Consider the following 16,738-nt stretch of genomic DNA (forward strand, 5'->3'; position numbering starts at 1 on the left):
ACTAATTTCTCTTCTGTAAAACTGCATATCGGCAGATATATCGGTATAGGTAAGCTTTGTCCCCCCCAAAATCTAAATCAGTATGGGACCCCCAAAAAATCATATCGATCCAGCTCTATTTAATTATGTCAATGAAATGCTTCTAACGAGAGAATATTCAGTTTGTCAACATCAAATCCAACGATGGCAGTCGTTCCTTCCATCCAATCAGAGTCTTCAATAAAGGAGGCTTCACATCCCCTTCCATGCATACTTTTTAAAAATCAATTTAATCAACTTAACAATAACGATACATACCGTCTTGACGTTTTTTTATCTTGAGGGTGACAGTCTCTCCGGCCATCTGGAGCAGATGGATGGCCTCACTCAGTGGTTTCCCCTTCAGACTCACACAGTTAATGGCCAAGACACGGTCCCCTATATGGATGGCACCAGTCCTACAAACATTAGAAGACAATATTTGTATCCCTTTGAAGGAGGAGGATGCCACTGAAAACATTGTCATTTCCAAGGGTACAAAACTACAACAAACATATCCAGCATATAATAAACAATAGATAATAAAGCAACACGGTAATTGGTGTCACGACGCGCCCTTTTTGGGTGAGGATCATAGCAGCCCCCCTCTCTCACCACAGGTTTATGATGGACGTAAATACCGAAACTCCCTTCCCTACTCTGCCCAAATGAAGGTGGAGAATCCCTTTGTCACCACAAAGAAAGACTTTGCAGTATGGTAACGTTAAAAGGTGGAATAATTTAGCAGTATTTCTGTATTCCAAGAAGTTTGAGTGGTCCATGGACACTTAAGGAACAGTCATGAAGAGTTTGTTTCATTTGGTGATGTCATGAAGGACAGAAGACACACATTACTGTTTCTTTGTTTGTATACACTTCCCAATTATGGATCTGAATGTTGTATAAAATAAATTATTGAGTATAGGAATACTTTTGAAAATATGAAATGTGATGTTAACCTTCTTAAAGATAGTACGGGTTTTCATATAGTCATAACTAGTCAGTGGCCACACCCCCGTGAGGACAGACATTATACCCCAAACGTCATGGAACCACCCTCCAAGACGAGTGCTTATAAAGGACTCCCGACAAAATGTACATTGAGATCAGAAAACATATAGCTGTCACTACATGCTGAAATGGTTGGCAACTCTACCAAAGGACAAGACAAGAAAACGTGGAGATCATCCCCACGATGAAATGGTGAAGAAATCTAAAGTTAAATTATTAGTTTAATCATATAATTAAATTACACAGAGAACTGATTTCATAATATACAGGCTTCACATTTAATGATAGTCAACGTTACAACATCGGTAATTGGTTGTTCAAACCACCTAAAACCAACAGAAAAGTCTTAGAATGTTGTAACTACATGTCCATACACGTTGAGGATGTTACATGTCATCACATGGCATGATGCTATTACATGATGTAATATCCTCAACATGTATGGACATCTAGTTACAACATTCTAAGACTTTTCTGTTTTGTGTGCCAACACTAAGGATATCTCATGCCACTTTGCGGCACGCCTATACTGCCTAGGGAAAGACGGTCAGGGAAATAAGGCTGTTGTGAATATAGGTGATTCTGTTGGAACTTGCAGTCAAACTCCTCTGACGATCATTGTTACGATGCCAATAAGAGTCATTGATTTCACAATTTCATGAATAAAATCTTCTAGAGAAGAAACAATTTTCCTGGGACAGCGTCAATCCATGTTTGCCTTTTTCATCCTATTTATTGAAAAAATCTGTGGAATTATCGGAAGATATCGATATATTGGTAAAAGGCCAATAATATTGGTGAAACAATATATTGGTTGGGCTGTAATGAGAAGGTGATGAGAGTGCTGATATCTCCCCAGTTTCATAAGCTTTTCTGTATGGTTGTGACCTTAAAACTGCCTGGCTGTTTGACCAGACAGTAATAAAGGGCTGACTGACAAACAGACCATACTATTGTTTATTGATATATTTTAAATATCACAGTGAGGCTTTGAGGGCTTGCTGTTTCCACAGATATCCACTCTAGTAGGCAACACAGGCCAATGATTGAAAGTGAATCAAACTCCCACCATCACAATTGTCTGTTGGGTCCTCCTCTCAGCCGTACTTTACAACCATAACAATAGTCTGTAGGGTCCTCCTCTCAGCCATACATCACAACCATAACAATAGTCTGTAGGGTCCTCCTCTCAGCCATACATCACAACCATAACAATAGTCTGTAGGGTTGTCCTCTCAGCCGTACTTTACAACCATAACAATAGTCTGTAGGGTCCTCCTCTCAGCCATACATCACAACCATAACAATAGTCTGTAGGGTCCTCCTCTCAGCCATACATCACAACCATAACAATAGTCTGTAGGGTTGTCCTCTCAGCCATACATCACAACCATAACAATAGTCTGTAGGGTCCTCCTCTCAGCCATACATCACAACCATAACAATAGTCTGTAGGGTCCTCCTCTCAGCCGTACTTTACAACCATAACAATAGTCTGTAGGGTCCTCCTCTCAGCCATACATCACAACCATAACAATAGTCTGTAGGGTCCTCCTCTCAGCCATACATCACAACCATAACAATAGTCTGTAGGGTTGTCCTCTCAGCCGTACTTTACAACCATAACAATAGTCTGTAGGGTTGTCCTCTCAGCCATACATCACAACCATAACAATAGTCTGTAGGGTCCTCCTCTCAGCCATACATCACAACCATAACAATAGTCTGTAGGGTCCTCCTCTCAGCCGTACTTTACAACCATAACAATAGTCTGTAGGGTCCTCCTCTCAGCCATACATCACAACCATAACAATAGTCTGTAGGGTTGTCCTCTCAGCCGTACTTTACAACCATAACAATAGTCTGTAGGGTCCTCCTCTCAGCCATACATCACAACCATAACAATAGTCTGTAGGGTCCTCCTCTCAGCCATACATCACAACCATAACAATAGTCTGTAGGGTTGTCCTCTCAGCCATACATCACAACCATAACAATAGTCTGTAGGGTCCTCCTCTCAGCCATACATCACAACCATAACAATAGTCTGTAGGGTCCTCCTCTCAGCCATACATCACAACCATAACAACAGTCTGTAGGGTTGTCCTCTCAGCCGTACTTTACAACCATAACAATAGTCTGTAGGGTCCTCCTCTCAGCCATACATCACAACCATAACAATAGTATGTAGGGTTGTCCTCTCAGCCGTACTTTACAACCATAACAATAGTCTGTAGGGTCCTCCTCTCAGCCATACATCACAACCATAACAATAGTCTGTAGGGTTGTCCTCTCAGCCGTACTTTACAACCATAACAATAGTCTGTTGGGTCCTCCTCTCAGCCATACATCACAACCATAACAATAGTCTGTAGGGTCCTCCTCTCAGCCATACATCACAACCATAACAATAGTCTGTAGGGTCCTCCTCTCAGCCATACATCACAACCATAACAATAGTCTGTAGGGTCCTCCTCTCAGCCATACATCACAACCATAACAATAGTCTGTAGGGTTGTCCTCTCAGCCATACATCACAACCATAACAATAGTCTGTAGGGTCCTCCTCTCAGCCATACATCACAACCATAACAATAGTCTGTAGGGTTGTCCTCTCAGCCGTACTTTACAACCATAACAATAGTCTGTAGGGTTGTCCTCTCAGCCATACATCACAACCATAACAATAGTCTGTAGGGTCCTCCTCTCAGCCATACATCACAACCATAACAACAGTCTGTAGGGTTGTCCTCTCAGCCGTACTTTACAACCATAACAATAGTCTGTAGGGTCCTCCTCTCAGCCATACATCACAACCATAACAATAGTATGTAGGGTTGTCCTCTCAGCCGTACTTTACAACCATAACAATAGTCTGTAGGGTCCTCCTCTCAGCCATACATCACAACCATAACAATAGTCTGTAGGGTCCTCCTCTCAGCCATACATCACAACCATAACAATAGTCTGTAGGGTCCTCCTCTCAGCCATACATCACAACCATAACAATAGTCTGTAGGGTTGTCCTCTCAGCCATACATCACAACCATAACAATAGTCTGTAGGGTCCTCCTCTCAGCCGTACTTTACAACCATAACAATAGTCTGTAGGGTCCTCCTCTCAGCCATACATCACAACCATAACAATAGTCTGTAGGGTCCTCCTCTCAGCCATACATCACAACCATAACAATAGTCTGTAGGGTCCTCCTCTCAGCCATACATCACAACCATAACAATAGTCTGTAGGGTCCTCCTCTCAGCCGTACTTTACAACCATAACAATAGTCTGTAGGGTTGTCCTCTCAGCCGTACTTTACAACCATAACAATAGTCTGTAGGGTTGTCCTCTCAGCCGTACTTTACAACCATAACAATAGTCTGTAGGGTCCTCCTCTCAGCCATACATCACAACCATAACAATAGTCTGTAGGGTCCTCCTCTCAGCCATACATCACAACCATAACAATAGTCTGTAGGGTCCTCCTCTCAGCCGTACTTTACAACCATAACAATAGTCTGTAGGGTCCTCCTCTCAGCCATACATCACAACCATAACAATAGTATGTAGGGTTGTCCTCTCAGCCGTACTTTACAACCATAACAATAGTCTGTAGGGTCCTCCTCTCAGCCATACATCACAACCATAACAATAGTCTGTAGGGTCCTCCTCTCAGCCATACATCACAACCATAACAATAGTCTGTAGGGTCCTCCTCTCAGCCATACATCACAACCATACCAATAGTCTGTAGGGTTGTCCTCTCAGCCGTACTTTACAACCATAACAATAGTCTGTAGGGTCCTCCTCTCAGCCATACATCACAACCATAACAATAGTCTGTAGGGTCCTCCTCTCAGCCATACATCACAACCATAACAATAGTCTGTAGGGTCCTCCTCTCAGCCATACATCACAACCATAACAGGAGAGTGAAGGTGCATCTCAATAGTCCAACAGTCTAAAGAGGCCTCCTCTATCTAAACTGATATTAAATAATTGTATAGAAAACCCAGAGTGAAAGCAGATGCCTGGTAAGTGGGCATCTGCCATATTGCTTTCACCTCTCCATACAGATCAGTACCAATGAAGCAGAGCAGACAAGGCAGGCGCTTTTGACAAATTAAATGTGTACAAAATCCCACCTACGGAGCCAGTCTGTAGTCTCATCACCTTTTTTCCACTCTTATAATAGGAGAGTCAACCTCATGCCCTTGGCACATGACCTCTCACCTTTCAGCCAGGCCATTCTTGGTGAGGCCTGAGATGACTATGGGGTCAAAGGGCTCCTCTGTGCCTGAGATGGTGATACCCAACGGGCCGTTGTAACGCTTCAGCTCCACCGTGTAGATAATGGAACCAGACATCTCCAGCTCATCTGACAGGGACAGAGAGAGCATACACATGAAAAATATGACAATTACATAAAGGGATGAACTAGTCTAGCTCAAATATGGGTCACATCCAAAACGGCTCCCACGCAACATGAGACATTATGAGACACAAATAAAACATGTATAAGTAGACATTTTGTAGGACAAATATAGCAGCCACATGACATATACCAAGTCACCATTTAATCGCAGTTATTTTTCAAATAGAATTTTACCAAGTATTTCTGATGGTGTTGAACATAAAAATATTTGATAAGAGTGGGCATTACAGTACAATCATCCATCACAAATTCTAACTTCCTTATACCAAATGGTATGTAACGCTGTTTATATTAGGTCATTTAAATAGACAGAAATGTATACATAGTCTAAATATGTTTCTACTGGGGAATTCAACCTAATTGGATAGAAATGTGTTATTGTACATTTTCATTTAATTCATTTAGCAGACACTCTTATCCAGAGCGACTAACAGGGGCAATTAGGGTAAGTGCCTTTATCAAGGGCACATTGACAAGTTTTTCACCTAGTCATCTTGGGGACTGGCCCAATGCTCTTAATCACTAGGCTACCTGCCGTCCGTCTCTTCTAGACACACCTCTCCATGCAAATAAGGACTGCATGTTTATTTTTGAAGCACGGCTGTGTTCATCCTACCAGCGTTGTCCTCGTCCTTCTGGATCCGGAGCTTGACCATGTCCTCTGCCTGCTGAAGCACGTGCATAGCATCCTCCATGGTGCAGTTCTCCAGACGCACGTTATCGATGGCCAGCAGCCTGTCCCCTGGCTCCAATGTACCCGTCCTATTAGCAGGCAGGTGAGAGGTGGGCAGGAAATTAAACCACATGAGTTAAACTAAATCTAATACTACTGTGTGAGTTTGTACCTGACATTTGCTTTGCATCTCAAAGCTGCTTATACTTGATTTCAAGGGACTGATAATAGTATTTTTCTAAAATATCTTAAATTGATTATGAAGCTCAACTAAGTCACTGAGATTTGTATTTACTCACAAGAGTCAGATGAACTCAAGGATAACATGTCTCTGCGTGCAGTTTGAAGGAAGTTGCTAACTAGCACTAGAGCAAATGCTAACTAGTATTAGCGCATTGACTGGAAGTCTATGGGTAACTGCTAGCATGTGCTAATGCTAATTAGCATTGGCTTGCCAAACTACCTCTAACTTCATACTGGACAGAGAGAAATAAAAATGGTACCCATGCGGTCATCTGACTGGAGAAGTAGATAAGGGGCCTCATTGTCAAAATCTCAAAGTATGCCTTTAACATAATAGATGAAAAATTACAATATCGGTCTCATGACTTGAATGGGATTTGAGCCTCTAAAACTTTAGCCTGTGGAAACGGTGCCATGGAAACTAAACCAAAGCCTGGATTGCAGTCATACCTTGTCGATAGACTGCTTACAGGGTAAGGAAACCAATAAGTTATTTTGTCATTTGGGTGAACTATCATTTTAAGGTCACATGGTTGGGAAACATTATTGGTTCTCCTCATGACTAGTATACTGACCAGGTGAAACTAACCCCAGACCTGTGGCAGTAAAGCAAGTAATTTGTTTGAGGAATCTCCCCCATGTGATTGGGAGGCTGGACATACCTGTGGGCTATGCTTCCTTTCCTGATATCAGAGATGATCAGAGGTTTGTCAGGTCTCTTGCTTGCTGTTCAGACAGACAGACACCATTAAATTAAACATTAATAACATGCACAGAGACAGACAGTCAGGGAATAAAAATAACACTTTTCAGGAGTTGACTGTTGCCCAAATTATTTTTATTTGCTCTGGATCCCTGCATGTTCTACTTTAGTGCACACAGTCCAAAAGCATTGCATGTATCACAAGTCAACTGATGGCCTGCCCTACTAGCTTCAGTATCTGTGACATCACTAACATATTCTATGTAGTACAGAGAGTTACTGTCCTTTATTGCTTTTCCAGGTTCATTAAAGTGTGAAAGAGGTGATAAATGCTTGAGGACCATTATTATTCATCAGACTTAATGAGGCAGTAGCCTTCATGACAGTCTAGGCCACAGTTATGGATCACAGAGTATTGATCCACACAGAGAGAGATATGCAGGCCAAGGGTTGTTATGTTAGGTTACGTTGCCCCCTGACGTTTGCATCTGGTAACTCACCACTGATGGTGATGCCAAGTTCCACTCCTCTCCTCTTGGGCAGTTTTACATGGAACGTGCCACTACTGGGAACCACTGATTCTAATGGGTGGGGGGTGGGGAGAAAATAAGAGAGAGAAAACAGCTATCACCAGGCCATCCAATGGTTGAACAGCCATCACTACCGAGCTACCTGCCCGGTTCTCTGCCCTGCACCTTGAGACTAATGCTCCATGTATATAGATAGTAATTTTACACTGGTCACCTCATATCCTGGTTTATATATTGTTGTTTACGCACTGTGTATATATACTGTGTTCTCCACATACTGTAGCCCATCCTAATATACAGTTGAAGTCGGAAGTTTACATATACTTAGGTTGGCGTCATTAAAACTAGTTTTTCAACCACTCCACAAATTTCTTGTTAACAAACTATAGTTTTGGTAAGTCGGTTAGGACGATCTACTTTGTGCATGATACAAGTAATTTTCCCAACAATTGTTTACAGACAGATTATTTCACTGTATCACAATTCCAGTGGGTCAGAAGTTCACAACACTCAGTTAACTGTGCCTCTAAACAGCTTGGAAAATTCCAGAAAATTATGTCATGTCTTTAGAAGCTTCTGAGAGGCTAATTGAGTCAATTGGAGGTGTACCTGTGGATGTATTTTAAGGCCTACCTTCAAACTCAGTGCCTCTGCTTGACATCATGAGAAACTCAAAAGAAATCAGCCAAGACCCCCGAAAAAATATTGTAGACCTCCACAAGTCTAGTTCATCCTTGGGAGCAATTTCCAAACTCCTGAAGGTACCACGTTTATCTGTACAAAGAATAGTACGCAAGCATTAACACCTTGGGATCATGCAGCAGTCACACCGCTCAGGAAGGAGATGCGTTCTGTCTCCTAGAGATGAACGTACTTGTGCGAAAAGTGCAAATCAATCCCAGAACAGCAAAGGACCTTGTGTAAAATGCTGGAGGAAACAGGTACAAAAGTATCTATATCCACAGTAAAACAAGTCCGATATCGACATAACCTGAAAGGCCGCTCATTAAGGAAGAAGCCACTGCTCCAAATCAGCCATATAAAAGCCAGACTACGGTGGGGAAGGTAAATGCGGAAGAAAAATGCTGTGGATATATTGAAGCAACATCTCAAGACATCAGTCAGGAAGTTACAGCTTGGTCGCAAATGGGTCTTCCAAATGGATAATGACCCCAAGCATATTTCCAAAGTTTTGGCAAAAGGGCCTAAGGATAACGAAGTCAAGGTATTGGAGCGGCCATCACAAAGCCCTGACCTCAATCCTATAGAACATTTGTGGGCAGAACTGAAAAAGCATGTGCAAGCAAGGAGGCCTACAAACCTGACTCAGTTACACCAGCTCTGTCAGGAGGAATGGGCCAAAATTCACCCAATTTATTGTGGGAAGCTTGTGGAAGGCTACGTTTGATGCAATTTAAACAATTTAAAGGCAATGCTATCAAATACTAATTGAGTGCATGTAAACTTCGGACCCACTGGGAATGTGATGAAAGAAATAAAAGCTGAAGTAAATCATTCTCTACTATTATTCTGACATTTCACATTCTTAAAATAAAGTGGTGATCCTAACTGACCTAAGACAGGGAATTTTTACTTGGATTAAATGTCAGGAATTGTGAAAAACTGAGTATGTGGCTAAGGTTTGGCTAAGGTGTATGTAAACTTCCAATTTAAATTGGAAGTCGTGGCTGTACAGTCGTGGCCAAAAGTTGAGAATGACACAAATATTAATTTCCACAAAGTTCGCTGCTTCAGTGTCTTTTTTGTCAGATGTTACTATGGAATACTGAAGTATAATTACAAGCATTTCATAATGCTTTTATTGACAATTACATAAAGTTGATGCAAAGAGTCAATATTTGCTGTGTTTTTTTTGTTTTTTTTACCCCTTTTTCTCCCCAATTTCGTGGTATCCAATTGTTGTAGTAGCTACTATCTTGTCTCATTGCTACAATTCCCGTACGGGCTCGGGAGAGACGGTGTAGCCTCCGACACATTGGAAGTTTACATACACCTTAGCCACATACTCAGTTTTTCACAAGGCTGAATGTCATGCGTCCTCCGATACACAACCCAACCAGCCGTACTGCTTCTTAACACAGCGTGCATCCAACCCGGAAGCCAGCCGCACCAATGTGTCGGAGGCTACACCGTGCACCTGGCAACCTTGGCTAGCGCGCACTGCGCCCGGCCCGCCACAGGAGTCGCTGGTGCGCGATGAGACAAGGAGATCCCTACCGACCAATCCCTCCCTAACCCGGATGACGCTAGGCCAAGTGTGCGTCGCCCCACGGACCTCCCGGTCGCGGCCGGTTACGACAGAGCCTGGGCGCGAACCCAGGGACTCTGATGGCACAGCTGGCGCTGCAGTACAGCGCCCTTAACCACTGCGCCACCCGGGAGGCCTAATATTTGCTGTGTTGACCCTTTTTCAAGATCTCTGCAATTCACCCTGGCATGCTGTCAATTAACTTCTGGGCCACATCCTGACTGATGGCAGCCCATTATTGCATAATCAATGCTTGGAGTTTGTCAGAATTTGTGGGTTTTGGTTTGTCCACCCGCCTCTTGAGGATTGACCACAAGTTCTTAATGGGATTAAGGTCTGGGGAGTTTCCTGGCCATGGATCCAAAATAGACGTTTTGTTCCCCGAGCCACTTAGTTATCACTTTTGCCTTATGGCAAGGTGCTCCATCATGCTGGAAAAGGCATTGTTCGTCACCAAACTGTTCCTGGATGGTTGGGAGAAGTTGCTCTAAGAGGATGTGTTGGTATCATTCTTTATTCATGGCTGTGTTCTTAGGCAATATTGTGAGTGAGCCCACTCCCTTGGCTGAGAAGCAACCCCACACATGAATGGACTCAGGATGCTTTACTGTTGGCATGACACAGGACTGATGGTAGCGCTCACCTCGTCTTCTCCGGACAAGCTTTTTTCCAGATGCCCCCAACAACCGGAAAGGGGATTCATCAGAGAAAATGACTTTACCCCAGTCCTCAGAAGTCCAATCCCTGTACCTTTTGCAGAATATCAGTCTGTCCCTGATGTTTTTCCTGGAGAGAAGTGGCTTCTTTGCTGCCCTTCTTGACACCAGGCCATCCTCCAAAAGTCTTCCCCTCACTTTGCTTGCAGATGCACTCATACCTGCCTGTTGCCATTCCTGAGCAAGCTCTGTACTGGTGGTGCCCCGATCCCGCAGCTGAATCAACTTTAGGAGACGGTCCTGGAGCCTGCTGGACTTTCTTGGGCGCCCTGAAGCCTTCTTCACAACAATTGAACCGCTCTCCTTGAAGTTCTTGATGATCCGATAAATGGTTGATTTAGGTGCAATCTTACTGGCAGCAATATCCTTGCCTGTGAAGCCCTTTTTGTGCCAAGCAATGATGACAGCATGTGTTTCCTTGCAGGTAACCATGTTTGACAGAGGAAGAACTATGATTCCAAGCACCACCACCCTTTTGAAGCTTCCAGTCTGTTATTCGAACTCAATCAGCATGACAGAGTGATCTCCAGCCTTGTCCTCGTCAACACACACACCTGTGTTAACGAGAGAATCACTGACATGATGTCAGCTGGTCCTTTTGTGGCAGGGCTGAAATGCAGTGGAAATGTTTTTTTGGGGATTCAATTAATTTGCAAGGCAAAGAGGGACTTTGCAATTAATTGCAATTCATCTGATCACTCTTCATAACATTCTGGAGTATATGCAAATTGCCATCATACAAACTGAAGCAGCAGACTGTGAAAATTAATATTTGTGTCACTTAACTTTTGGCCACGACTGTACATACCATTTTCCAAATTATATACTGTCTTTACACACAACACATTTATATTAATATTCTCGATTCTCACACATGCTCACTAATATATCTACTTTGGATTGTTATTTCTTGATTTGCTGTTTAGATTACTTGTGTATTTGACATTCTACTGCACTGTTGGAGCAAGTAACATAAGAATTTCACTGCACCTGCTGTAACACCTGCAAATCTGCGCATGTGACCAATACATTTTGATTTGAGATGCTATTTCAACTTGGATGAACAAAGGTTAAACTAATTAAAAAGACTATACCTGCTACATCAAACTCAATCTCCAGGGTGACCTTATTGGCCAGAGCAGCGTCACGCAGTAGCTGATTGGCCTCCTCCAGTGTTCCATCCTCTGTAGGGATTCTGTTGATGGACAGGAGTCTGTCCCCCACCTGCAGCAACCCACATCTGATGACACAGCGAATAGTTAGAAGAGTACAATGGAGTGAGAATCTTTTTAATACATAGTAGAGAACAATAAGGGACAATATGTGGCATTCGGCATAATTCTGTGTGGCCTTTATACAGTTAGATATTTAACCAAACTTGAACTGTTGTTACGAACAGTTTTTCGTAATACTTCTCTCGTTTACATCCCATTTCTCAGACGAAGCCCGCTCAAAAACTGAAGACCATGAGAGTCCTGCTGTAAAACGATAAGAAACCTTTCCGTACTATTACTACCACCACCACTACTACTACTACCATGAAAGTGTTATATGGAGCATATACAAATATACACAGCTGTCTGGTTCCCTACTCTCATGACTCTGCTTTAGATTTCAGAGATAGGTGGTTTATGGTGAACATATTTCAACTCCACTTTGACCTCAACTCACTGATAACAATAAACCACTGAGTCAGGACCCTGAAAGGCACAATCCTATCCACAATCAACCCTTGTTGTTAAATTCAACAAAGCTAGACCCTCCTGTTCTGGCTTAAATACACACACACACACACACACACACACACACGCTTACTTCCATGATCACATCATTAGGACACACACATAGCAGCACTGTCAACTAGGATTAATTCACTAAACACTGCAATTCATTAACCTTGCGTTAGTGCTGAGACGAACATCACAATAGGATGTTCTGCTTGAGTCACTCTCTCCCAACGGAGGGAGACTTTAAATGGTATTACACCACCCAGAGGACATGGCCTTCTGTTGTCCATACAGACAAACATTACTCTTACAAGACAAGGGCAGAGAGCACACATTGGCCTAATCAGGGCTATCCATTTCCTTAATAAATTAACAGATAAATGCTTTTTAGAAGCAAGGCCAGGATAAACTTTTATAAATAAAACGTAGTAAAATGTAATTGATTCACTTGCTTCTCACAGATTCTAATACAACTGAAGTTATTACCATTACCTCAAAGCAAGGTGCCTAATGGAACTGCTAGGACACAGCGGAGCTAAAAGTGTCATCTTCGGATAGGAGACCCAGATTAGTATTCCTCTGATGACACCCTACCGTCCGATGAGTGACTAAGACATGGCCCTAAGGTCAAGGTCACTCCACACTGTACAGTACTTCTCTGTCTGGGAGGCTGTGTGTGTGTAACCTTTCGGCAGGGCTGTCAGGCTCGATGAAGCGGATGACTGCGGGAACGGTCAGGGTCTCTGTGGCAAAGACACCCCCTTGCAGCTGAACCCCGAACCCTGTGAGTGGATCCCCCCTCACGATGACCTCGCTGGTCTCCACATGAACAACCTGACCCCCAGGGCCCACTGAGCTGGATGCTAGGGACACTGGGTGAGGGGGAAGGGTGGATAGTGTGATACATTGAGAGAAAGGGGAGGAATGAATGGATAGATGGAGAGAGAGAGGGAGGGAGAGGGAGTGAGTCAGCTATCAGCCTTTCCATCAGTCCATGTCAGTGATCCGTCGTCAGAGCAGTCACCCCTTTAATGAGGGGAGGTAGGTCAATTCTCGAACTATTCTAAAAGCCGGTTATGAATACACATTTGTTTTTAAAGCAGTACACAATCCACATACGTGAGCTCTTGTGCTCCTTCCTCCTCTGGCGTCTCTTATGTGTGGTGTTACGGGGGCTGGTGGATGGGATGGGGCAGGGTAGGGTGCTGCTGCCCTGGCTACTGCTGTACCCTGAGGTGGCTGTGGAGGAAGGGGAGAAGCCACCACACACCAGAGCTGAAAGGACACATGCTCACAACATCAAATCAATGCAAAAAGAAACCCCTTCGAGGTAGAATAATGCAACTCGTCACTTGACCTGTAACTCCACAGTGCACCTAGGCTACATGCAATGCTAATACACAGTTAATGATATCGCAACATTATCATTGGGATCAGAGGATCATAAACTGAAAAAAGACAGATGATCAACAGCAACTTTTAAAATACATACACTTAGCAAGGAAAATTCTATATACTGAACTATACCCAGCAGCATATTCACACATTATAACTCACATGTGCAGTGGTCCTGCTGGTTGAGTGGGTGGCTGGGACTGCTCCATGTCTTGCAGTGTTGGGTGTGGCTGTAGTTAACAGTGGGGTCCCAATGGTGAAGGTTGCTCTTCTCCACTTTCACTGCAGCCACAATGAAACAAAACAAAATGTAAAAGTTGTTTATAAGGAAAATTACTCTACTCAGGCACAGCAATGTGCTGCTAAATTCCACCCATTAAATGCTGCTTTAATCTCCATTTACACCCCAGAGCCTGCAGGATAACAGGCAGAGTCATTGATATTTTGTTTTCTTCATGGTACACTAGATTGAATCCTGTGGCATAATGCATTTTTGTCAACACAGGAAAATCAGTGAGACACATGTAATTGAATGGAGCAAAGAAGGACAGAATGGCTGAGAAATGTTCTTACTTTTACTAACAAGCTTCAACAAAGCTGAATGCAGATTTGAGAACATTTTACAATTTCACTTTGAAGAAAGCAAAAGAAACTAGGTTTGTAAAAACACTGGTAGGTCAGCCAGAACTGACTCACTGAGCTAATACTGCCTTGCGAAGTGAGGACATGCCATGTGAATCTGCCTTCATTGAACACAGCTGAAACCCAAAAGGCTAATTGCAGATGACGCCTCATGGATAAGATATGTCCTGCCTCTCTCCTGATTGGCAGGCCAATTGACCAATTGAGCATGTGAGCTGTCAGTGTCAAACCTGAGGCTTATTCAGTTGTGTGAAAAGTTAATGGGATTGGAGAAAAAGATGCCAGATGAGACAGAATAAATACTGATCTGAAATGTTCTACTCTTTGGACTGCATTTACTGTGTGATGGCTGTGTCCCCAAATGTTTACCCCCTTTACAAATGATTTATATTCTTTAATGCTGTAAAATGCAGGTTGTAGCCGAAAGATACAGTATTGGCTATTCTATTCTCACACCCACAAACAATGTAGTAAAACCCAATCATTAATGAAACATTCAAGGGAAAAATGTGAAGCTACACTGAACACTTGAATGTGACCAAACCACACAGCTATATTTAACAGGGAGAATTACACACGACAGTAATCCGTAGTGTTCTATTCGTACAGTCTTAATCTGTGACAGTCTCCCTCCTCACATGGATGAAGGATTTGCAAGAAAGCCATGGATGTCTCACAGATCCAGGTCATCTGGTTAAATCCAAGACATTGTAGTATGTCTTATGAAAGCAAGTATTTTTCAAACGTCCACAACGTTCGTCTCAGGCAGAAGTTGTCATTAACCCTTTCGTATCCCCTAGGCCTAACCATAGGAAGAGTGACAAGGTGTGACCCTTTCTCAGTAGTTAGGGGCAACTTCTATCCACTCCTCCAAATCTTCCATCCCACTCTGTGGTCCTGTAACCATTTGGCTCCTGTAGAGTAGAGCTCTAATTCCTATCTTTACTGAGGAATACTTTAGAAACAGCTTATCTTTTAGTTGCCATATCAGTCTTATTAAATCCCAGCGAGGATTAGACAAATTGCATTTTATGATCATGTCTAATACCCAAAGGGAATGTATCATTAAAATATAATCTCATCGTTGTGGCATTTAATTTCAATAATGAATCTACATCCAATCCAATTTAGAAGCACATGAAAAATTACAGTAATGTTACAGACACAAATAAAAACCTACCTGAAACACTTTATTTTCACTATCTTGAGTACACACATCAAATCAAATCAAATTGTATTTGTCACATACACATGGTTAGCAGATGTTAATGCGAGTGTAGCGAAATGCTTGTGCTTCTAGTTCCGACAATGCAGTAATAACCAACAAGTAATCTAGCTAACAATTCCAAAACTACTACCTTATAGACACAAGTGTAAGGGGATAAAGAATATGTACATAAAGATATATGAATGAGTGATGGTACTTAGCGGCATAGGCAAGATACAGTAGATGGTATTGAGTGCAGTATATACATATGAGATGAGTATGTAAACAAAGTGGCATAGTTAAAGTGGCTAGTGATACATGTATTACATAAAGATGCAGTAGATGGTATAGAGTACAGTATATACATATACATATGAGATGAATAATGTAGGGTATGTAAACATTATATTAGGTAGCATTGTTTAAAGTGGCTAGTGATATATTTGACATCATTTCCCATCAATTCCCTACATAAGTGTGATACAGTGCAATATGATAATCCATGTTCACGATGACAGATAACAATATGTAATTCAACTCCATTGGGTAGTGGGTGTCTCCATAATATAATGACTTAGCCATAAGATCCATATTCTAATGCTGAGACGCCCACCGCAGATAAGACTAAGCCACTGTAGTTGACACTAAGACACAGCGTAGTTGTACCACACTTCAGGCTTCACAATCTTTCCCAACCTCACATACTAAGAAACAACCTCTGACCAAAGGCTCTGTCAATCAACTGTTAGGTGTTCCTTTCTACCTGTTAATACTTACATGGATCAAACTATTTCAACTAAAGCTGTTCATCATGTACATGACATCAGTGCTTTGTAATTTAATCATTTTGAAAAAATATATAATAAATAAAAAATAAACCACCTCAGACTGTTGGCCCAAAAACACAACAAGATGTATGTATGTATGTATGTATGTATGTATGTATGTATGTATGTATGTATGTATGTATGTATGTATGTATGTATGTATGTGTGTATGTGTGTATGTGTGTGTGTGTGTGTGTGTGTGTGTGTGTGTGTGTGTGTGTGTGTGTGTGTGTGTGTGTGTGTGTGTGTGTGTGTGTGTGTGTGTGTTTGTGTGTGTGTGTGTAGTTTGTCGGGATGCATAAAAGGCCGGCGGTCTACACCAGGGTACAGTGCTCATAACC

The 16,738-nt window shown here is 42.3% G+C and overlaps 1 protein-coding gene across 15 annotated transcripts in view; it reads right to left on the reverse strand.

Moving 5' to 3' along the window:
- Nucleotides 1–16,738, reverse strand: part of LOC110492486 (glutamate receptor-interacting protein 2) — a 53,957-nt gene that overhangs the window by 16,109 nt on the left and 21,110 nt on the right. For 7 of the 15 annotated variants that reach the window (XR_016487461.1, XR_016487463.1, XR_016487464.1 and 4 more), the window contains 9 exons: nt 13,884–14,003; nt 13,446–13,565; nt 13,012–13,198; nt 11,694–11,839; nt 7,585–7,665; nt 7,044–7,107; nt 6,082–6,227; nt 5,264–5,408; nt 298–437 (listed from right to left, as the gene is read on the reverse strand). Coding sequence is in view for 6 of the 15 variants with exons in the window: in XM_021566848.3 (XP_021422523.2) it covers nt 298–437; nt 5,264–5,408; nt 6,082–6,227; nt 7,044–7,107; nt 7,585–7,665; nt 11,694–11,839; nt 13,012–13,198; nt 13,446–13,565; nt 13,884–14,003 (1,149 nt within the window). In the remaining 9 variants the exon portion in view is untranslated. Of the gene's footprint in view, nt 1–297; nt 438–5,263; nt 5,409–6,081; nt 6,228–7,043; nt 7,108–7,584; nt 7,666–11,693; nt 11,840–13,011; nt 13,199–13,445; nt 13,602–13,883; nt 14,004–14,294; nt 14,494–16,738 lie in introns of those variants that run through there. The other 8 variants (XR_016487459.1, XR_016487460.1, XR_016487457.1 and 5 more) reach the window with 3 other exon arrangements.

This window comes from Oncorhynchus mykiss, chromosome 16 (genome assembly GCF_057628025.1).
Source record: "Oncorhynchus mykiss isolate SJ-2025 chromosome 16, ASM5762802v1, whole genome shotgun sequence".
Taxonomy (NCBI): Eukaryota; Metazoa; Chordata; class Actinopteri; order Salmoniformes; family Salmonidae; genus Oncorhynchus; species Oncorhynchus mykiss.